This window comes from Gouania willdenowi, chromosome 12 (assembly GCF_900634775.1).
Source record: "Gouania willdenowi chromosome 12, fGouWil2.1, whole genome shotgun sequence".
Taxonomy (NCBI): Eukaryota; Metazoa; Chordata; class Actinopteri; order Blenniiformes; family Gobiesocidae; genus Gouania; species Gouania willdenowi.
In genome coordinates, this window is record NC_041055.1 from 2,771,469 (window position 1) to 2,795,905 (window position 24,437).

General features: G+C 36.6%; 1 protein-coding gene across 1 annotated transcript in view; it reads left to right on the forward strand.

Moving 5' to 3' along the window:
* The first annotated feature begins 1,732 nt into the window (after positions 1-1,732).
* Positions 1,733-24,437, forward strand: part of LOC114473103 (3'-5' RNA helicase YTHDC2-like) — a 41,708-nt gene continuing 19,003 nt past the window's right edge. Inside the window, 15 exon segments of the mRNA XM_028462501.1 lie at positions 1,733-1,786; positions 2,832-2,946; positions 3,024-3,114; positions 3,976-4,172; positions 7,937-8,142; positions 10,972-11,138; positions 11,953-12,055; positions 13,140-13,296; positions 14,808-14,909; positions 16,145-16,257; positions 17,735-17,861; positions 17,975-18,101; positions 20,843-20,908; positions 21,938-22,116; positions 22,917-23,010. Of these exon segments, the coding sequence (XP_028318302.1) occupies positions 2,838-2,946; positions 3,024-3,114; positions 3,976-4,172; positions 7,937-8,142; positions 10,972-11,138; positions 11,953-12,055; positions 13,140-13,296; positions 14,808-14,909; positions 16,145-16,257; positions 17,735-17,861; positions 17,975-18,101; positions 20,843-20,908; positions 21,938-22,116; positions 22,917-23,010 (1,838 nt within the window). The 5' untranslated portion in view covers positions 1,733-1,786; positions 2,832-2,837.

The window sequence follows — 24,437 nt, forward strand, 5'->3', positions numbered from 1 at the left end:
GGGAAAATACTTGTCTTATTGGTTTAAGGCAGGGGATTCAAACATATTTTAGTTTATTTAGGCCAAATACGGACCAGTTTGATCTCAAGTGGGACGCAAATTTTAAGTGGAAAAATAAGGAATTTTAACATTACTCTGCCCTATAAATATATGTAAACTAATGGAAGTTACAGAAAATATAAAATTTTTTCAATTTCCTTGAGTTTGTGACCAATTTTTATTCAATTTGAATCATAATAAAATTGCAGGATTTTGGAAAAGATAAAGATTTATTTTTCAACTATTCACCTCAGGTGGTAAAAGCGTAAGGAAAAAACTGTGCGCCCGAGCAAATATAGTGGATAATAATTTAATTTATGTATTTGGAAAGGCTGAGATATCTACAACTGAATCCCAGTATTTTTACGCAGGCAGGCTGATTGTAATCCTCTAAAGGGCCAGATTTGGCCCCCTGTCCTTGGGTTTGACACATGGTTTAAGGTATTAATGTTAATGTTAATGATGAAATATTAATGCATTTATTTTTGTCTTTAGCTTATTAGGTAACTAATAATGCAATAATTTTCTGTAGTAACGTTAATGTTCATCTATACATTTATTTTTGAGAGATGTTGATAAATGTATATTGTTTTAAGCTTAGTATGTGACTAATAGCTTTCAATTCACATTTACTAGGTTTGTGTCATCTCAGTTTTTATTGCTATACAAAAATAAATATTGTAATTATTACAATAATATTCCAACTATTACAAAATTGTTATAATAATAATAATAATAATGATAATTAATTTACCTCAGAAAGAATATAAAAAATATTTCCTATAATAATTAATTGAATCTTCACTCTTTAACAATCATTTTAATATATAAAACATTAAAAATTATTATTATTATTAATAATAATAATAATGAAAATAGTAGTAGTAGTAATTAATTTACCTCAGGGAGAATATAAAAATATTTTTATGAGTTATTTTAATCTTTAACGATAATAGATATTATTCCAATCATTATTATTCCAACTATTACAAAATAATAGTAGTAGTAGTAATAATAATTAATTTGCCTCAGGGAGAATTTTTAATCTTTAACAATAATCAATCTTACATAATTTTTTACCGTAATTATTACAATCATTATTATTCCAACTATTACTAAATTAATAATAGCAATACTAATAATACATTTACCTTAGGGAGAATATATCCATTTTTAATAATTACTATAATAAAAAGTGTAATTATTGCAGTCATTATTATTCCAAATTTTACAAAATTCCTAATAATAATAATAATAATACATTTACCTCAGGGAGAATATAAAAATATTATACATAACAGTTAATTAGATCTTTAATAATTATTTAATGATAATAAATATTGTAGTTATTATTATTGTTATTATTATTATTATTATTATTATTATTATTATTATTATTATTATTATTATTATTATTAATAATAATAATAATAATAGTAATACATTCACATCAGGGAGAATATAAAATATATATTCCATAATAATTAATTACATTTTAATAGATGATTTTGATATCCTGTGGCAATAATTTAGTAACCAGTAGTTTTTTCCTCTTCCGGTAGGGGGCGGTAAAGTGAACCTAGCAGTAGTTTGACGGACACTTTTTACTTTAACCGACACAAACTCGACCAAAGTGAACCGAACCTCGTTTTATCTTTAGTCTGCTTCATTACTTGGAGCTTTTCTTGTTTTTCTGAGTTCCTGTGCCTTCAAAAACATCAACTCTGACCTCCTCCAACAGCTGAAGGTATTTCATATTTTAAGCTGATATTTAAGCTAATAGCTGTTTCTGCCGCCATTTTCTGCACCTGCTATTAGCTGTAAGAAAATCTTTAGTATTTACTAATTAAAACAACATTTTAGAGCAGGTAGGTATGGACAACTTTTATCACTAAACGTATATCTGATCTGATGGTCACATTATCAACATTCATGTCAACATTTAGAATAATGACCAATCTGAGCATTAGTATTTTGTATAATTTGGCGTATTTTCTCATAATTTCATTTACGTTCTGTCATTTTGTGTATTTTTGTTGTTGTTTAATACGTTTTTGGAGTCATTTGGTGTAGTTTGTCATTTTGTACATTTGTCAGTTCTTTTGTTGTCATCTTTTCTGTCTTTTTGTGTATTTTTTGTTGTCATTTTGTATATTTTTCCCTCACAATATGTGTGTTATGTTATCATTTTGTTTACTTTTCTGTTAGTTTTGGTATTTCTGTTGTTTTGTCTGTTTTTTGGTGTGTATTTTTCTATAATTCTTGTGTTTTATTTAAAAATTATTATTACTGTTTTGTGGTTTTGGTCTTGCTTTGTATGATTTTGGAGTCAATTTGTATGTTTTTGTTGTTATGTTCTGTCGTTTTCTGTCATTTTTGTTGTTTTTTTTCTGTATTTTTTACACTGTTGTGTCATTTTGGGTATTTTTTGTTGTCATTTTGTATGATTTTCTCACAGTTTGTGTTGTGTTATCATTTTGTTTACTTATCTGTTATTTTTGGTATTTTTGTTGTTGTTTTGGCTGTTTTTGGAGTGTATTTTTCTATCATTCTTGTGTGTGTTTTTATTTTAGAGTCATTTTGCATATTTTTGTTGTTATTTTGTATAATTTTCTGTCATTGTGTTTTTTGTGTGTAGTCTTCTGTCATTCTTGTGGTTATTGTGTAGTTTTCTGTCATTTTAGTTTTGTGTATTTTTGGTTATTGTATATTTTCAGGTGAGGAATACCGGTGACCTCCAGTGCCACGTGTTTTCGGTGTCTGAGTGTGTTTATGATGCTGTTTTGTTGCAGTGCATCATGTCTTCAGACGCACAAAGCCGTCCGATGAAAGAAATCCTCGTGGATGAAATGGTGGAGCTCGGAGTGACTATGGCTTTGGAGAGGTTCAGCTGCAGTGACGAGAAAGGTAGCAGACCTTTAAAAATGTGGAGATTATGTCCATAGTTTGTGTGAGATGTTGACATGTTTTATTTCTCTGAACAGAGATGGAGTTTCCATCGTGCTACTCTGGCACTGAACGAGCGTTTATTCATCACATCGCTCGGGATCTGGGTTTCATTTCTAAGAGTCAAGGGTAAATACATTCATACACACTGAAAATTCCCACTGGTTATGCATTATTTATTTGATACAATATTTTTTTGTCCTGTTTTAATTATTATTTTGCTGTCTCTTTTTATTTATTTATTTTTGCTACACATTTTTGGCACTCAATTAACAAAGATTTTAACATTTGGTACAGTAATTACATGCATAAAAACAGCAAAAAAGAAACAATAAGATCAAGGATAAACCAAAAAGAAAATATAGTAATAGAAGGAATAATAGCAACAATAGTGTTAAACAAATAGTCAAGCAAATCATTAGATATTGGATACCCATAAGATTAAACAGAAAAAGAAAGAGAGAAAAAAAGGGGGTCACACAAGTTTAGAAAGTACGCAAATATATATATATAGACTTACACTTACTCATAGATATATGCATGTATTCACGTACAAATAAAATGAACAAAATTGAGTAAATAAATTGAAAGTAAAAAATAAAATACACAGAATGAAAATTAAACACAGCATACATATATTTAAAATTAAAATAAGTAAACAAAATTAAAATGATACAGCTAAATTTAATAAACGCTGTGACAGGTCAGATGGTAAACTGTGGTTCATCAATGACTAATTTAAAAAAAGTGTTAGATTTATTGATCCCTGAGGCATACACTGATTTTATCTAATAAAAAAGATATCAAAGTGGCAGCTGTAATTGTTTCAAAAGTAGAGTGATTATAGATTTAGATTTAATGAGGGTATTGGTTTGGGAAAATGTTGTAAAAAAAAAAAAAAAAAGGAATATATCACTGATTTTTTAAGTTCTTGTACTCTCGTTTGATCCGATCTGTTTTTTTTTGTTGTTGTTCTGTTTCCTCTTTCAGACGTGGATCAAAGCGATTCCTCACCATCAAGAAGAGGGATTGTTCTGAGAAAGAGAAGCTGCTGATTCCCCTCTTTATTTCCCACAATTCCTTGGATTGTGTCCACATGCTGCTGCAGAGGTTCCCGGTGGTGAAGAGCACATACTCGTCTGCTCAGCCCAGCAGCAGGAGTGGAACGTCTGCGCCTGCAGAGAGTGGTGAATCAAACACACTCATCTGTTCATCTTTTACTCCTTACCTGAAAGAGGAGCCTGACATTAATATAGTTTGAAAAACAGAAAGCTCCTTTTCATCACAAGGTTTTTTTGTTAATTGTTAAACGGCTTCTGTAGATCAGTGGTTCTCAAACCTTTCAGCGCGAGACCCCTAAAATAAAGGTCCCAGAGAGCAGGGACCCTCACTGTAGCTGAAGGTGGTTGAACACAGACATGAACATTGAAGAACAGTCATGTGGAGACAGGACCATCTATAAGGGGGAATAAAGGGGAGAGATTTTTGGGGTCCATCCATAAAGTCAGCAAAATGATAGTATATAGTCATTTTAAAGAAGGAAATCCTTGGTATAGTTGCACGATACCCATGATACCCACGGTACCCTGTGGTACCAAATTGTAATGGTTTCTACTATACCAGAAATTTTACACGACGGTACTACCGTGGATTACGATACTACCGGTACCAGTTTCCGCTACATAGCGGCTGCCTCTACTCTCCTCACGGCTTCTCACTGCACAGTCTAAACTCACTGCACGCTACTCACTTGGAAACATACCAACATGGCAACCCAGCTCCACAGCTGCTGAATGATTGGCTGTTTCCCTGTTATTGGTGACGTCCAGAGATATGATAGGCTGTTTCTGCACGCTGGGTACACCCGTCTGTTAGCTGATTGGCTGTTCGTGTGTTTCTGCCGACATGAAGGAACTGAAGACAGCTCCGCTTCGACAGAAACTCGCTTCAAAACAAACAAACAAACAAACTAAAGTTCTGTCTCGCCTGGACCCGTGCACGGCTTACAGTCACAAACACCAGACAACACATGGCAGAAGCACCGGGCCTGAGCGGCGAGTCAGTGGCTTCACTAATTTGGCTCAAAAAACCAAACTCCTAAAGTCCCATTTGGAACTGTTTTGGCTTTAAATGAGGCAGAGACAATAAAGCAATAGGAGATCTACTGTGCAGGCGCTGTCACTAAGCTATTGGAGCCAAAGGAGGGAACACTTTTTGTTTGTTTTTCCGCAAGGACTCAGAGCGATCTTTTAAATATACATACAAAGGAGGGATCACATCCAATCCCATAAAACACCAGTGACGTCACCCAGAAAATACATACAAATATAGTTTTCTCAGGGAATCACTTCCTGTTTATTGTATTTTATCCTTTATGGTTTATTATGTTGGAGAAGAAGCATTGTTGTCAAATTGTTTTTTTTTTAAAGACAGTGGATTTGTTATCGTATGTTGATTACGGTATTTATATTAGTTAAACATAAATTGACGTGCAAAGGAAACTTCATTTATTCGTTTTTTTATTGCTTATATGCTTTTGTTCATATACTCTTATCATGCACCAAACAACACTATAAGTAATTAATAAGTATTTCTAACTTCTACAAATACATTGTAGTTCATAAAAGTAATAATCAAAAAGGCTTTAGTATCGCGATATTATCCGGAACCGTGATACTTTGTCTGGTATCGTATCGTGATTACTCATTTTGGTATCGTGACAACTCTAATCCTTGGTTTAATCAGAAATAAAAATGCTTTAAAATGAGATTTTAAAAACGATAGAACTTGGTTAAAAGTGACAAAAACGGACAGAAAAAGTTTCAATATTGGCTTAAAACTAGGAACAACTAGTTTAAACTGGCATATAATTAGGGCCCTATAAAATCCACATTAACGGAATCGTTAACGGAATCACAGAATCAACCAATGAAAACAGAATCAACCAATGAAAACGGAATCCACTGATGAGTGCGGAAATTGACAGAATCGGGATGAAACGCCATCACGTGAGGAAAAGAACGCTTCTTTTATGGCGAAATGTTTCCGGGAAGCGCTCATTAGATGCACCATCCTCCCCCCTCCCGATGTGTCCACTTCAAACAGCATCTAAATCATCTGAATCACTGTCGGAACTGCCAAAAAACTACGCAACTCATCACTCACTCCTAAATACGAAGCTGACCAGTTACAGTTAAATTAAGTTGATTAAAACATAAGCCCTATTCACACAGGATTAGTTTTACTTCGGGACCACATGCGATTTGTAATAATTGCAGAGAATGTTTGTGATGTTAATCCTGTGTGAATCGGCCATGTCAGTAATTTGTAAAAGTGAAAATTCCCCCGCAAATGACCTACTATATTTTGCTGAACTCTGAGGTCCTGTGATAATACTAATCTAATGCGAATAGGCTTCTCTGTGACTGGACAGAAATGGGCGGGGTCTGAATCCGTGTACCCTTCGTTCTTTGAGTTTTCTGGTCCTGCTCCTGTTTTCATTCAGTCTGTGGATGTTTTAGCTCATAAAAGGCTGCTCACGTTTATGTTTTGTTTCGTGGTGTTACGATCCAAATAGTATCCAGATAAACTGATGACTGGCTATCAACTGTGAGGTTGGTGTGAGGAACAATAGATGTTAGAACTTCTACCATTTGACACTTTTGCAAAAACAATTACAGCTTTTTTTGAGGGCAGTAAAATGTTTATTTTGCACGTTACGAATACCGCTAACAGCAGCCGTCAACACACACAGAAGTTGATCATAGGAAACAAGGAGGACCAGTAGATTTATTACACCACTTCTGTCTGCACATATGTGCATGTTTTACGTAACATCCCTTTTTATGTTTTGATTTATTTATGTATTAATAACGTTTCAAATCACCAGTAATGTGACTTATGTGTTGCTTCTTTTATGTCCGGACAGGGAGCAAAAGTCCACCCAGTCACCAGATTATCTGGATACTATTTAGACCGTAACACTGTTCGGTAAAGTTGTCAAATATTCACAAATTTGGACTTTCAGCATCAATAACTCTTTCATGAAACGTCATCGACACAAATTACACCTCTGCCATCAGTGTGAGGTGGAAAGCATGTATCCAGATATCACACAAACAGAACCAGATCTAATTTTAAAACAGAAAAATGCTGCTTGTTTGTTTTTTGTTTTCCTGTTTTTAGTTTTAAATTAATAAAACAAAACAAACAAAAAAAATCAGTTTTTTATATTTTTTCATTTGTTTTACGCAGCGCCTTGACATCATATCCGGGAGATGTCCATAAATTTCAGCTAAATCTCAGGCTTCGGTTATTTCGTGCGAATGCGCCACATGAAAAGCAGACGGTGGGGGGTCATTTATTTATTACATGTGGTCCCTAGGTAAAACTAATCCCTTGCGAATAGGCCATATGGTTTTTTTTTAAAATTAGTATTTACTTTGTGTCCTCACAGGAGTTAAAAACGAATTATTTTCTGAACAAATTGTGGTTAAATTGGCAAAAATTTAAGCCTAAAATCTGGTGAAAAGAAGTTAAAAGTGACAATAATGGGTCAACATATGTGACTTTAGGTGGAAAAGTGGTGGAAAGGGTTTATAAGTGCTGAAAATGCTGGAAAAATGTGTAGAAAAGGCATTGAAATTTGATGGAATAGTTGCAGAAATGGGAGGAATGTAGCAAAAAAGCATTAAAAGGAGCAAAAATATGTCAAGAAAAAGTGATGAAAATAAGTGAAAATATGGTGTAGTTGCAGAAAAAGGGTAAAAATAAGCAAAAATGGGCCCTTCAATGATGCCAAGATTGAGAACCCCTGGTGTAGAGGAGCTCAGGGTCTGGGGGTTCATAGGAAATAGTTAGTGAGACATTTAAAAACCGGTGAATTGATCTAAAGAGGAATGGATGTCAATCATCACGTTTCACTGTGTTTTTTCTCGTGTGTCTCGTGTAGAGCGGAGCATCGACCACCGCGTCAAAGCCGGCGGGCGTTTGAACAAAGTGATCCCCATGGTGCCTCAGATGAGAACTCCCTCTGAGCTTGACCACTTCCGACGCTCCCTCCCTGTGCTGGAACATCAGGCTGAGATCGTCCAGCTGGTCAGAGACAACAAAGTGGTGCTGGTGGTGGGAGAGGCCGGCTCCGGGAAAACCACCCAGGTCTGAAATCACACAGGCAGCTCACAGACTGACACGACTCATGTGATGTTAGGTGATTTTCCATAAATCAGGTTAATTAGAACAAAAGCGAGCAGATGAACTCACACTCCAGTCAGGTAGGGGGCAGCAATTATTCCTCGTTTTGATCTATATTCTCACATACACGTAACAGCTAATAGATCACCTGTATTGATACATACATAGACTGTATGTAAATGTCATATTAACGTACTACTCATACTAAGTCTGACGTCTAAATGAGTATGTAGTGCGTTCACATTAGATAGTATGAAAAGATTAAATACATGAGAAATACCCAGATGTATATTATTTGGGAACATTTCCTAAGTGTGCATAACTTTCGTATTTTGTACCGGAAATACACAATCGTTGTGGAAACCTACTTCCTGTTGCGGTCAGGGCAACAGGTAAACAACAAAGATGGCGCAAGCAATGAGCATGAGTTCAGGAGGATCTTGTAATGCCCTAAAACAGCCTTATCCATCGTTCCTCTCCTTCCCTGTTAACGGTGAAGTTAGATGAAAATGGGTTCAAACTATTTGATGGGATGAAGGATCCACGTTTACAACTAAAAAAGAGGAGTACTAATGTCTGCAGCAGACACTTCACATCAGAAAACTATGTCTTGCGGATCACTGTTCACCGCGTAAATCCAGAGTCTGTCTCTCACCTTTTTCCTTGGAACAATTTCACCTCTAAAGGAAAAAGAGAGTCGGTGTGTGAGCGGTGCTAAAAACGGCAGCCGTTAACATCGGTTGTTGTCGAGGTTAAAGAAATTGCAAAGAAAGCTTTGAAACTGGACCATAAATATGCGACGTCACCGCCCGCAGGTAAGAAATTCCAGCTCTAACGTTGACGTTATGTCTTCATGGTAGAGTGGTGTGTTGTCTTCTTCAATCACTGTAACAGTTTGTCAATATTTTGCTACAGCTAAGTTAAAGGCGTAAACAACATTCCTGGCCTCATATCTCTGTGTCTTATTTCCTACCTATGTTGTTGTGTTGTAGCCTATGTACAGTATTAATGCTAACCTACCCCTGCTGCTTGTTAAAGGTACCTGTTATTAAAATTCCTTATCAAGTTATCCATTTCATGTAACCCATGGCTAAAGTCTCTATGCAATGCAAATGGGTGAAATAATGATTATTTATGGCTACATGCTCAGAGACTTCTATTAATACGACTCTTGCCACTACGGCAAATCCGTGAGGTAAGTTGTGTAGACTCTCTGATCCATTTTACATTCCCCGGCTTTCTGCTGTGTTGGCATTTTACTGGAAGTCCGCATACACTACAATTTCCGGTTATTGTGTGAAAGGTCTTCAAGCTAAAAAAATCCCTTTTCAAAACAAAAAGCATCTCTACTTGTCTTCTATTCGTAAATAGGGCTCTTGTTTCCAAAATTGCTGCATGAAATGTGTTTCCGTGAATTTTATGGAACAAATGAGCACATGCTGATATTCTACTTGGTCACTTTCTCACTTCAAATGTTTTTAGAACTTTTAAAGGTGGAGAATCAACAAATACAAAGTACAAAATGGTGTGAAATTTATTTTGTTTTTTTTTAAACTTGTGAGAACAAGTAAATGGTAAGTAACTGTAATTCAAGCACAAATATCAAGAATAAGTGGTATGTTTATCAAACTGTCAAAATACGTTTTTCAAAAGTTTAACTGTTGCTTCAACAACAGATTCTGATTTTGTTAAGTTCTTAAATATTTAACAAAAAGTAACCACATACATCTATCAAAGTGCCCAGTATGTTTCATACAGTGGTGGCTGCTGGTCTTTCATGCAGGGGAAGCTCATTTTCTGCCTACTTCAGAAAATGTATCTGTTTATTTAAATGTGAATTCTACTAGAATTTGTTGTCAACAACTATTTGTAGATTAGCGCGCACGCACGCGCGTAGCTGCTGCGCGCTGGAGTGTGAGTGTTTGGTCAAAAGTCTCACAACACAAGCAGTAACAGTCTCCACAAACACCAAAAACAGACACTAGGTTTGTCAGAAGTTGATTCGCTATGAGAGGATCAGCAAAGTCTCCGTGTCAACACAGAGCAACGGACTGAAATATTTGAAAAACCCGCCTGTGTGCTTACAACGTCATACTCTCTGATTGGCTCATTTCGCTGTCAATCAAAATTGAATTAGCCTGAGACAGATCATCCTATCATCATCCATTATTCCAGCGTCCGGAACAGACAGATCCAGCCCACTGCTCCATAGACCTCCTGTGAATCCCGGCGTCTGATGGGCGGGACTAAGTGCGTCATAACCGAGCATTTATCCAATGAGCATCTAGTTTGACTGCAGTGGATCAACCACTAAATCCTCTCCCATTGAAGTCAATTGAAGCTGAACTTCACCACTGTTTATTAACACTGTGACGCTGCGGTAATGAATGAAGAACGTCACGCTGTCACTGTCAGTTTCCTGTTATAAGAAGCTGATTCTGAACTAAACATACATGTGTTCTGTCATATATTTAGTCAATGAAATGTACACACAACACTACATATTTGACCACTGATTTTAGGGGAAGCTGAGGTTCCCTTGTAGTCTTAAAGCATCCGCAACTGGTTTCATAAAAATAAAGTGCTATTATCTTCCAAGCTAAAATGTCACCTAGTGACTGGACGTCAACGTGCTATGCACGTTAAGGAAATTAAATGTTATTTTTTCGTTAAAAAACATTATTTTAAAAATGTGCAAATTTTTTGGATCAATACGATAATCGTGCTGTGAAATATCACGATATGTCGCTGAATCTATTTATTTCTCACCCCTTTGGTCGGTTCTCTGTGCAGATCCCTCAGTTCCTGTTGGACGACTGCAGCAGGCGAGGTGAGCCGTGCAGGATCGTGTGCACTCAGCCCAGAGGCCTGTGCATCATCGCTGCGGCAGAGAGAGTCGCAGCTGAACGGGGAGAGGCCGTCGGTCAGACCATCGGTTACCACATCCGACGAGTCAGCAGGTAGGTCGACACCAATGAGTCCCTCAACATTTCTATCGACTTCTGATACTTTGAACCAGTGCTTCTCAAAATTATTGTTCTGTTCTCACTTTTCTATTCAAAATAACTGTTTTTTTATCATGACTTTGAATTTTATTTTTTATTTGTATTCATTGACAATAAAGATCATTAACACTAAACAAAACACCTACACACAAAGAAAGTAATAATGAGAAGCTTAAAAAAAGAACTTAAAAGAGCAGTAAATTATTAGACTGCATTAGATATGGACTGGGAACAAAATATTTCAAAAGCTGAATTAATTTCTTTTGGTTTTCTGAAGCTTTTTACGCAGATTACAAACAATGTTTTGTCATTTCCTGTATTTTTGACGGCTGCACTTCTGCATTTGTTTTTTATGCAGATGATGTTCTGTTTTAGTTTTTATTTTAAATTTTTATTATGAAATATGTTGTTACTTGTTACCTGTTATTTCAATAAATTTGAAAATGTGTTATTTGTCAGGATTATTTGGTAGGGGGGGCTCAAAACACATCAATGCTGGCATTAAAACAGTCTGTTCCTGTCTTCTGTTACAGACATATAAAGAATAGATCTGTTCCTAAATATACAAACATGAAGGCACGTGAACATGCAGCTGTTTAACTAAAAGACGAAAAACATCTGCAGCTGCCTTCATTCTTTTCTTCAACTGAATAGTTTTGTAGCATCTTTAGATCAATTTAAGAATTACATTTGAATGTTTTCAAGTTAAAACTTGGATTTGTTTGTGTAGACAATACTTCTTAGACTGTAAACTGTGGACGTTTTTCAGGGTTTCTATCAAAACTCTTCTTACGTTCTGCACCACCGGGATGTTCCTGAGGACGCTGATGAACGGAGACGCCAGCCTTACAACCATCACCCATGTCATCATGGTGAGAAAGATGATAACGCAAACAGGGTTCTCACCAGGAACTTTTCACAACATGGGAGGATTGTGTGGCGCGGAAAATTTTGACATATTTAATGCTCTAACATTTATTTGTTTTTTTGTTATTTTTTTAATCTTTGCTGCAGTTTTACTTTAAAGCTAAAAGTTATTTGTTCAAGGTGATGATGAATGTAGTTAGACAGTTACTCATGCTTGGTATATATATATATATATATAGTATATACACACAGTCGGTCCTCCACTAATAAACACTCACAGACACTGTTGAGACAAGAAATAACATTTTATTAAAAAAACTAATTCCAAGATGCGCTTTTCAAATTTGAATGAGGTATCATGTGGGACCTGCAGTAATACTTGAACACACACACAGGCTGATGACGCGTGCGCACACAAACATATACACGAGGAGGATGCACACGGACACATTAGCGCTTTAATCAGGCCGAAAAAAGAAGACCCGGCCTGAGAACCCGTACAACCAGAATGAAGCCGATGTCTCTTTAAGCCCGAACAACTCAACGGTGTTCATGTCCGTGCACGTGCATGTAGAATGATTCATTGCAAGTTTTAGAAACATGGTGAGCAGCTTCATGTGCGCTACGTCTGGTTGAAGCTACACTGTTTATATTGGACGGTGTACACAGGCAGCATCAAGGGCAGCTAAAGGGCTGCAGGGGTCCTCAGGTGAAGACGGGAGCATCCGAGCAGATCGCCTGTATTAAATAGATGGTGCGGCTGATGAATGTGTTTCTCGGTTATTCAGATTAAAAAGAGAATTAAAACAACCAGTGCACGCCTGGAAGTCTGTTTTGTTTCCAAGTGTGCAACATTTATATACGACAGTACTGATTAAAAAAGGGAAAAAGAACTACAGAAAATCCCCCCTACGTTGCTGAAAACTACTAAGCAAAATTACAACGTCAGGGGTCCCTACGCTCGACAGTGCTGGCGAGAACCCTGGCTAATAATAAAAATGTTTGTCCATCGTTACCCACAACGATCTCCCTGTTGTAATCTGGATGAACTGGTGTCAAAGCTCGATGTGTCTCTTTCTCTGTCCACAGGATGAAGTTCACGAGCGCGATGGCTTGTCGGACCTGCTGCTCACCAAGATGCGAGACATCCTTCACCAATTTCCCACTCTGAAGCTGGTGCTGACCAGTGCAGCTCTAGACACAGAGCTGTTCATTCGCTACTTCGGCTCCTGTCCACTCTTCTACAGTGAGTCACTTTTTATCAAAGTTCGATCGGAAAGCTTCAACTTCCAAAATTTAAAAAAAAAAGAGTTGCCTGAAATGTCTAGTAATAATAAAATAAAATAAGAATAAATTAGAATTATATTTTTTAATTTAAAACATTTTTTTAGATTTAATAGTAAAATTTTTTTTAATTGTTTAACAAAACAAATGTAAAAAAAAAATGTGTATATATATATATATATTTTTTAAAAAAATGTATTTACATTTTTTTTAATTATTATAAATTGTCTAATTTGCACACACAATCTCAAATAACTGTTTTCTATACTTTCACTTTCTCAAATATATATAAGATATTTGAGCTGGCACTTATTGTTACTTTGTGCACTGATACTGGCTACTTTGTATTTGTAAAACAAACGTGATCAAAAAACTAATTTTAGAGGAAAAAAGTCTCCGGGTTTGCCAGAAATGTGTGATCATAAAAATAGGGTTGAGACAAGAAAAATGTTGGGAACCACAGATTTAATGGCTTTGACAGCAGATTAAAAAAACTTTTGATGACTTTCCCCAGATTAAAAGGTAAAATTTTGCCTTAATTCCTTTTTCAGTAAAGATCCTGATCTTTAGAAAAAAGGTAGCGCCACGCTGCCTGAGGTTGGGGGTTTTGATCGTTGGCGGGGTGCGCTGGGTCCTCGGCTCCGTGGTGCTGTCTCGGTGTGTAGGGGACAGTGGCTGCCTCTCGGCTTGGTGTCTTGGGGGCGTCTGGAGGGCTGCTCGGCCGTGGGGGGTTGCCTGGGCTCCCTGGCCCCCGCTCTTTCTGCTCGCCTGGCTGTGTCTTCGGGTCCGGGGCAGCGCTTGGGTTTACAGTGGCGGTTTCTTGCACATAAATCGGTCTACGATGCACTGGCATGCGTTGGACTGTGCGAAAAAACTCGTAGTGGGCTTAACTTTCGACACGTTGATCCCAAATACCTGTTTTAGGTATTACCACTCACTCCTTCCCTCTGTCCACAGCCACCACCATTATACCTAAGCCTCACGCCTACAACTTCACATCTCACTCTCACTTTACAATAATCAACTCTTCCCCATCCATCCATTTTTCTACCTTGAATCTCTCCTCCCTGCTCCCTTCCCCCTCCACCTCCTCCCACCCCCTCACCCATGTGTAGCACTGCTCTCTCTTTTTATATTCTCCCTTCCCTTCCTTAGGGAGGGCTGGTGATGGTCACAATTATGCAATAAAATAAATTCATTTATTTAATTGCAATAACAAAACATGCATTTCTGTCTAAAAAAGATTGCACTTCTTGTAGTGTTGACCTCTGACAGCATGTGCAGACAAGAAAAAAAAAGATGTACAGCAGCATTTCTTCTCCTTTGTTGGGCTACGGAGATTCAGTAGAAATATAATTTATGAAATAAAAATAAAGCATGAAAAAACCAAACCGTGGCTTTTACTTCACGGCCTACTTTCTGTGAGGCAGTGACTTTTCTGTATTCTAATGTATTAATTATGGCTTCATGCAGTTAAAAGGAGACTTTTTGAGGTGAGGGAGTTCTTTCTGGAGGACGTCCTGAGACTGATGGACCAAAGAAACATCAACAAGCAAAAAGAAGAGCTGCGCAGACGTAGGAAGTTTAATTTAATCTGTTTATTAATTATGTTGTGTTCCTATTTGTGCTGTGTATTCCTTTTCTGGAGACCGATTCTATGGCCTCCAGTTTTACGTGATTGCGGAAAACAGACGGAAAAAACAGAAATCACGTTCTTTTTTTGTGTGTTTTTGGAGTCATTTTTCATTGCTGTCATCCTTTAATGTATTTTTGTTATCCTTTAGTGTGTTTTTGTCATCCTTTAATTTATTTTGTTATATTTTAGTGTAATTTTGTCATCCTTTAATGTATTTGTAATGTATTTTTGTCATCCTTAAAGGTACAGTCTCTCTCAGATCCCTCTCTCCTCCTCCCTCCCCGATGCTCTCTTGCCCTGCCTCCAAACTTTCCAAAGTCCCTCCCTCAGAGGAGCTAACAAGCTAACGTTCGTCCGACAGCAACGTTACATACTCTGTTAAAAGCATATTACTGAAGTGCTTTTCTCTCTCTCAATGTGCACACACCTCAGTAGAAGCAGCAACAACACATGCACTACAGAGTTCTAGTGTAACAATAAAAAATTAAACGTAATGTAAATCATAAAAGAAAAGTCGCTAATTTCATCTTCTACTCCTCCACACCATACACTAAAAAAGATGGCGTTCCAGCCCGGTAAAGGGGCGAGGCCTGTGAGCAACAGCTGTCAAACAGTCCATCAAACACAATCCTTGCTCTGATTGGTTCTTTTTGCTCGGTCGCGGTGCATTCTGGCAATCTGCCAAAGGCTGCAGAAGCACTGGGGGGAGGGACTCAATGAGTCTGTTTTTTTCACACAAACTACTAGTTTGATGTAAAGCTGTCCTTACATAGTGACAGGTTTAGCAAATATGACAAAAAGTCACTTTTATAAGAGTTGCAGACTGCACCTTTAACCAATTTTTCTGTAATTTTGTGGATTTTTGTGCATTTATTTTGGGGGCTGCACAAAACGGGCTGCCAGTTGAGTTTTCAGAGATTAATTCATCATGAAGAAGGGCCACGCCCCTTCCAGGAACACTTGCAATTCCAAAGAAATGGTTTCTGTATATTTAATGAGTAATTTACTGGACTGTGCTCCAGCAAAAGAAAATAAATTGCTTTTCATCAAAAGTTATACAAGTTGACCTTTTGTTTTAGTCAGGAGAGTTAAACAATTTGCCAGATTAGCTTAATTTGTATTCCTGTTTCACTGTGAGAGAGTCACTCACTCACTGTGTGCTTGTGTTTCTCAGAGGAGGGGAAACGAAAATGTCTGAATGAGTTGTTGGAGGCGGTTGAGAGGAAACCAGAAACCAACCAGGGCATCTGCATCTGGAATAAAGAAGAAAGCTTGTTCAACAAGCTCGTAAATACACACACACACACACACACACATACACACACACACACACAAACAAACAAAGAAGAAGAAAAAAAAAAAGAATAAATGTTGTGGAGGGAAGTGAAGCTGAGTGAGATGGACAGTGATGATGAGCACACACACACAGCGCCACCTTCTGCTCAAAATGATCTGCTACATCATTTCGTCATCTATTCAAATTTATTAAGACAGCACAATAATAATCGCCCGATAATGGCAATTTGAATAAATACACAAATCTCATCTTTCCAGAGAAACAGTTGCATGCTAAATGTTCTAAGTTTGTACATTTCAGTCATAGAGGAACAGATCTATTCTTTATAAATCTGTGACAGAGGACATGAAAGCTAGGGTAGGCGATTTTCTCCAGATACACTTTTTAAGCTTTTGGTTGAAATTGTCTTTATGTCCTGACAGAAATTAAGATCTTATGTGCTCTGAAAAAGGAACGAAGAAAATCCATCATCTGTAGCAGCTGTAAACCTGTAATAACTTCGAGTGGAAAAAAACTGTTTGTTTTAACCAATCACGTCTCCCTGTCTCCCTGCTCGTTCTCGATCCCTCGCATGCACAAGCTCACACTGAAAGCGCGTCACCGCTGACAGAGTTTTTGGTTACATTTTTAAACATATATAATGATAAAGTTTAGTGTTTACTTACTGCTGAATGAGACATGAGACAACGACGTTTCTACACAATACAAGCGATGAGCTGAGCTCCTCTTCTTCTGCAGCAGCTGTGTGCATGCGAGTGAGACGGAGTACAGAGGGGAGGGGGAAAGGCGGAGCTGTCAGGGAGGCTACATTCAAAATCATGCTAGCTTTTGAAAATCGCCTACCCTACCTTGAACAGATCTTTAAAGTTTCATGGAGGTACATTAGTGTCTTTATTATTCAATTAAAAAAAGCTTTTCTATCCAAAATAAGAATTACTATAATCAGAAAAAAAACAATTAATTCAATCAAAGAAGAAAAGTGTAATATTTGAGACCCAAATAATTGCATTTGAACACTTTTTTCTTTGATTCAAAATGTTTATTTGATTAAAATGATTTTTTTTTGTTTTGATGGCAAATTGCTTGTTGTTGAGAGAGAGAATCCTTTGTCAAATGTCATTGGTGTAGAGACTTGTCACTCAAACAGAACTTTTTTCACTTAAATCAAAGAATAAAAGGGTTAAAACACAATTTTTATGAGTCTCAAATTTGTTGTTTTTTGCATTCAAACACTTTTCTTTAACATTATTTTTTTATTGAACGATAAAGACAAATATGTACTACCCTACCATAATATGTCTTGATTGTAATTTAAATGAAATAACTACATTTTACACACATATCTTACCACCTGCAGATCAAAGGGACTCTGCTCATGTATTCAAATATTTGAGGTTTTGATGAAGGCTTTGAGTTTGACAGCAGGTGTAAATGACGTGATGGTTCTTCTGGTGTTTTGTGTCTCAGAGTCAGAGCGGCTCTGAGCAGCTGCTGCACACAACCTTGGACTGGTGCATTTCCAACATTTTCCTAAACCGAGACCAGGAAGCTTTCCATCAGCTCTACGAGCTCATCCTCACTGAAGGTGTGGACGGTGAGTTTCATGAAGACACACACTCACACACACGGTCATGCCCAGCCAAAAGACTTGGGATGGGTTTTAGAATTACAGTGAGCTTTTAGTTTTTAAATGTCCTCTTTCCACAGTGGACTTCCTGCACACTGACACAGGACTCACTCCTCTGATGGCGGCCGCCAGTCATGGATTCCTCCCAGAGATGGAGCAGCTGCTCAAACAGGGGGCAAACATGAATATAAAGGCGTCCAACGGATGGTAGAGAACCTCATTCGTGTTCATACAGGCAGGGGCGGATTCACTAAAGGTTTAGGGGTATTAAAACGTGTGCAAACGTCACTCCACACGCTAATAAGGGGTACAAACCCCATGGAATCAAGACTGGGCGTCTTCAGCGCATCAAAATGTGCCCACAGTCCGCTGATGAATATGTAAAGTAGGCAAATCTCACAAGGGGCACAAAGAAATGGGAGGAGGAAATGCAAATAAATTAATGCGGTGGGCGTAATGCAATTCATCAAACCAGGAAATGTTTGCGGTGAAATAATTTGACTCACAGGTGGTGCAAACACAAACGCAGAGATCTGCTGCAGTAAATGTTGACACAAAACACAGCGGAGATGGAATAAAAAGACCCCAGTTAACCTTTCTAGTGTAAGAAATTTTTTTAAATAAAACAATTGTCAATATTAACTCATTCAGTGCCAGCCATTTTTATAATTTCTACCACCTCATTGCTAGATGTTTTAGAGCATTTTGGCTGATTTTTAAAGACCCACAGAATATTTTGTACTATGATAATCTAAGCTCTGCAACCAGATCCTGAAAGATTAAAGTCTCTACCTTCATCAGAAAAAAATATTTTGTTTTAATTAGCAGTTGAATAGAGGCAAGTTTCACTCAAATCGCCAGTTTGTGACAAAAAGCTGAGAAAAGCGGCTTTTTCTGAAAAAAACTATTAGTGACTTTGAAGCAATTATTTTTTTTGGTTTAGTGACACCTCAACATTAGTTTCCTTCTATAAAACTACAAAAACAACACTGAGACCGGGCTTTTGATGGCAACATTATTATTCTTTTGCTATCTGGGTCAGGGTTGAATGGTTTTCTTACTGTATTTTGGCGTTCCTCCATGTCTCTCCCCTGTCATTCGCCACACACGCAACTTCCTCCTCATCCCGGTGACGCTAAGTCTCACCGCTTGCCCCTTTTTTTTGATAATTTTATTTCACCATTGCCACACTCTCAATAGTCCACTTAGGTTCCACACATGCTCTGATCGAGCACAAAAAACATTTTTATTTGTTTATTTAGTTTTCTACATTATTTAATGTGCAGCAGACAGAGAAGTCCATCTGCCTCCATTTTAACTTCCTCACATGTCATTGTGTGCTTCTGTGCATTCATGTTTCCACATTGAACGAACAATACGTTTATTTAAATAGGGCGGTCTGCACCACTTCTGCACGTGTGCTAATCATTGCTGCAATCTTAGTCAGCAGGTGAGGAAACTGCATCACCATAGGATTTAGGGATGCACCTGGTTTACCACCCTTTATTTCAGATCTTAGTGAGTCCGCCCCTCTATGTACCTTCATCTGTGATTCTGTTCTGCTTTGTACATTTAGTCATTCCACTTTGACAGGAACGGATCTATTGTTGATATGTCTTTGACAAAACGCAGGACAGACTATTGACACTAGCTCTACAAGCAGCATCATGCTCAGATGTGAGGATCACTGACAGGCAGAGGTGACAAGTAACGAAGTACAAATACTTTGTTACTGTACTTTAAGTAGTTTTTTCTGTTATCTGTATTTTACTAGAGTAATTATTTTTTGGGCAACTTTTTACTTTTACTCTTTACTTTTTGAAACAAAGATCCGTACTTTCTACTCATTACATTTTTAAAAATGTACTTGTTACTTTTAAGACCTTCTAAGATGACGTCAAGACATAAAAAGATGCAAATATTTGGTAGTTTGAGCTTTTTTCTGTTAGGCAGATCTCTTTGTTGTATAAGTTTTTAAAAATGTTAAACTCAAAGCCGCTCTGGGTTTAATTGAGCATTTGCTCTTGTGCTTTCTTGACACAGGGCAGCTGTGGCTACAATAGCACAGTAGCTTACCTCCACTGAGTGTGGAGTGAAAGAATAATGTCATGTAAAGCACTTTGAGTCACCAAAATAAGGCGCTATATATATCCAATGCATTATTATTATCAAGTAAGTGAGCAACTTCAATGCTTTGACTTTTACCAGAGTCATTTTTTATTCAAGTATCTATACTTTTACTTGAGTATTGAAGAACTAGTACTTTTGCCATCTCTGCTGACAGGCGTCGCTTCATTTCCCACACTGTAAACTCATGAAATCATGAAGATGCGTTAAGGGGTATTTGTCAAACTCAAGGCCTGGGGGCCAATTCGGTCCCTTTAGAGCATGTGGATCCCACGGTGAGACCAGTTGAGAACCCCTGCTTTAGAGCATCCAATTTTGGCCTGCTGGAGAAAGTAGAAAAATGACTGAAAAATAAATAAAATGTAAATAATCAACTAATTCCATTGTAGATATTGCAGTCTCTCCAAATACAGAAATTCAGTGAAACTTTATATTTGCTAGCGCTCACAGTTTTCCCACAATTACAGTATATCACATGATGGCAATCATTTTTAAAACCTAAATTGTTGGAAGAATTCTCAATTTTTCTAAAATCCTTAATTTTTACTCAAATCATTCCACAAAATGTCCCCAAAATAAATAACAATTATTCACAAGATCAAGTACATTTAGGTGAAGATCCTGCTGGGAAATCTGTCACTTAAAGCTTGGATATTGTCGGTGCTTCACATACTTTATTTATCATTTAAAGGTGGAAGTGCAAAGTAGGGCATATTATTGATGAAATGTATTGTTTTCCCGCCTATAATCTGTGGCCCACTTGAGATCAAACTGGTTGGTATTTGGAACTAAAATGAGAAATATTTTCCCTCTTGTTCCAGGACTGCTTTGGACTTCGCCAAACACTTTAATCAGACGGAGGCTGTGAACCTTCTGGAAGCTTCCATGTGAGTGAACTCATTAATTAGTAATAGGGCATTATTTTTCATTGAACTATTGTAACAACATTGTTACCAAATGTTCAAGTAAAAATATCAGAAAGTTTGATCAGTGACAGACAAGATGTGACTCTTCAGCAGTTGATAACTGTGTGTATAACATGAATAATATGTAATACACAATGCTACAACCAAAGAAGAAGAGCAAATATATTTCATTATTAAAAAAATAAATTTGAATTGAACGTTAAAGACTTTATTAATACAGCAGCCCTTACTTTCCTCAGCATTTAACAGAAACCTTTAATGTGACACAGAGATACATTTTTATCTATAATTCTGTCTGACTTTGGAGCAATAAAGAAATAATTGTTAAATAATTATTTTCTTGCTAAATTCAGTGTTTTTATTTTTGATAGATTTAATTTTTTTGATTTATTTTAAACACATTAAACATATAACATTTCTTAATGTCTTTCTAAACTGTTTGAACAAAACTAATGTCACATGAATCAAAATACACAATTACATACATGACTTAATATATCATTATAGACATATGTGATGGGCAACTGACCTCACTTTTTTTCGTGTGCCCTTAAAACAAATACTCATTATGACAAAATGACTACAAAACACACAAAATTACTACAAAAATACATGAAATGACTCCGCTAAAAGACTAATGAAAAGGAAAAATTCATGAAAGGACAGTATAAACACACAAAAGCAGAAACATAATACACAAAATGACAACGAAAAATACACATATTGATCCAAAAACACACTAAAGAAAAACAAAAACACTTTGCTGTTTCCTGTGTAATGCTCGTATTGGTCACTTTTCCATTTGATGACACGAATGTTGATTATGTGACCCTATGATCAGATACAAACACATTCGTGGCCCATCTCTGCCATAGAACATTTACTAGCTGTTCTTTATCTTGTACATTTTTAGGTGTTTTGCGTATTTTCATTTCTTGGTGCAGATTATTCCATCAGTTTGTGTGTGTGTGTGCGTGTGTGCTTGTGCAGCCCACTGCAGCAGCTGAGCCGTCTGGATGAATCCTCTGTGCTGCAGTGTGACTCTTCAGAGCTGAGACTCGAGGACCAGGAGACGCTGATGCTCTACCACAGCTTCTCAGATGATGAACGGGTCGACCTGGACCTCATCATGAACCTGCTGCACAACATCTGCTCCACCACCAGCGAGGGTGAAGCTCTGCTCTGCACACAGCACCACACCATCCACTCTATCCACTCTACACACTCTAACTCTGCACTAGTTTAGTTAGTGATACGACTTCCTGTTGTTGATCAGCTGACCCTGACTTAGCTTTAATAACGACACAACATCACCTGTTGGTGTCTCAGTTCAACTGGTCGTCATTACAACTGGTGACAGAGTTTACATCTATCTGAACTGTGCACTTGTTCAGCCACAATTTGTTTTTGTTGATCAATTGTAACATTCATTGACATAATTTGTCATAATGTAATATTGTAAATCATTGTAATTTATTTGGTTATTGTTTTGTAAAATCTATTGTTCTTTATATTTGTTATCTACATTACTAATATTTGTGTTTAACTATCTATTTTACTTTTTAAAAAACTTGTTTTCATTATTTATCATTTATAAATGCAATATTTGTATTCAGTTTTCAGCAGTATTATTGTTCTATCATACACTGTGATTTAAAAAAGTTATATTGTGTGGCTTTAATGCTGTCACTTATTAATTATCATATTATTATAACATTCATTATTAATTTTTAACCACTTTTTTAGTCACAACATTAAAAAGACACGCATGCATTCATTTACAGTTTTTACTATACCTGTGCTTAGAATCACTCGTGTGTGTGTGTGTGTATATATGTGTGTGTGTGTGTATGTGTGCGTGTGTGTGTGTGTGTGTGTGCTTGTGTGTATGTGTGCGTGTGTGTGTGTGTGTCTTTTAACAGGTCAGATGTAAAAAAGGCTGAAGTGATGTTCTTGTGTTGGTTTTCAGGTGCAGTCCTGATTTTTCTTCCTGGCTATGAAGAGATAGTGGCGCTCAGAGACCTGCTGCTGTTTGATGATAAGAGGTTTTCCCACAGTGAGAGGTCAGTGATCATTGATCAGTGATCAATGAGGGTGGGGCACAGAATGGATCAAACAGAGACCTGTGGAGCTGCTCAGAATCACTGAGACTGTGTTGTAAATGTCATACTAACGTACTACTTATTCTAAGTCTGACGTCAACATAGTATGAAAAGTAGGGGTGTCCCGATCCGATATCGGTCCGAGATCAGCCTGAAAACGAATATCGGTTATAGGATTCAAATTTCCAATTTTTTATTTATTTATTTATTTTGTTCAATTGTAGAATACTGGAGATAATATGTTGAAGGTTGAAATGTATGTAACCAATTGGTTAATAATAAATGGGTCAGTTTTTCTCATCCCTACTGTTGTTGACTATTGTTCTCTGTTTGAGTGACATCACTTGATCAAGCTTTTTCTAACATTCCACACTACAAAATAAGTAATTATTATTTTTTATTAAAGAAAAAAAAAGTAATAAAAATATGTATGATATCAATATTGGTATCGGCTGATACGCAAGGCTGCAGTATTGGTATCATATCGGAAATGAAAACGTTGTATCGGGACATCCCTAATGAAGAGATTGAGTACCCGTGAAATACCCGGATGAATTCTATGTGTCATACTCAACCGTCCCATGATGCATTGCGAGCAGAATGTAAAATTGTCCTGGGACCAGCTTAAAGCTAAAAATCAAACGTCCCCTTTTCAAAATGAAAGCATCTCTTTTTGTCTTCCATTAGTTTTTTTTAACTTTTTTGTGAATTAGGCTCTGGTTTTGTAGTTAACAGGAAATTTAGTTGGTAGCACAATGGAGGGTCTCAGAAAATCTCTTAAATATCTGCATGAAATGTGTCTACGTGACTTTTATGGATCAAATGAGCACATGTTGATATTCTACTTGGTCTTTTTCTGACTTCAAATGTTTTCAGAAATTTCAAAGTAAAGGTGGAGAATCAACAGAGATATTTAGCCTCAGTGTGAACAAGGTTTTTGTCGTCATAGGTTCCAAATGCATCTTGGGAAACTTAGAAGTATACTTCAGTGTGAACGCTCATCATCATAATCATACTTATAGTGTATAGTAGACAGTATGTACTCACTGAGTTCGTAGTGTGTAATATGGAGTGTGACATTTACAACAGTCTTAGTTTGGATGATTTATTTGTGGCTTATTATTATCAATATTACTTTTTATCACAATTAATTACTTCGTATCATAATTATTATAATTATGACTATGAATATTGCTTTTTATTGCTATTAATATTATTTATTATGATAATTCTTCTTCTTTTTATTATTATTATTATTATTAATAATAATAATAATAATAATCATTAAAATTATTCTTATTCTTAGTATAACTATCAATGCTTTGCCTGTCATTGTGTTTTTTACTTTTTCATTCCTAAGTTCCCACGTCAAGACGCTCCAGAAAAAA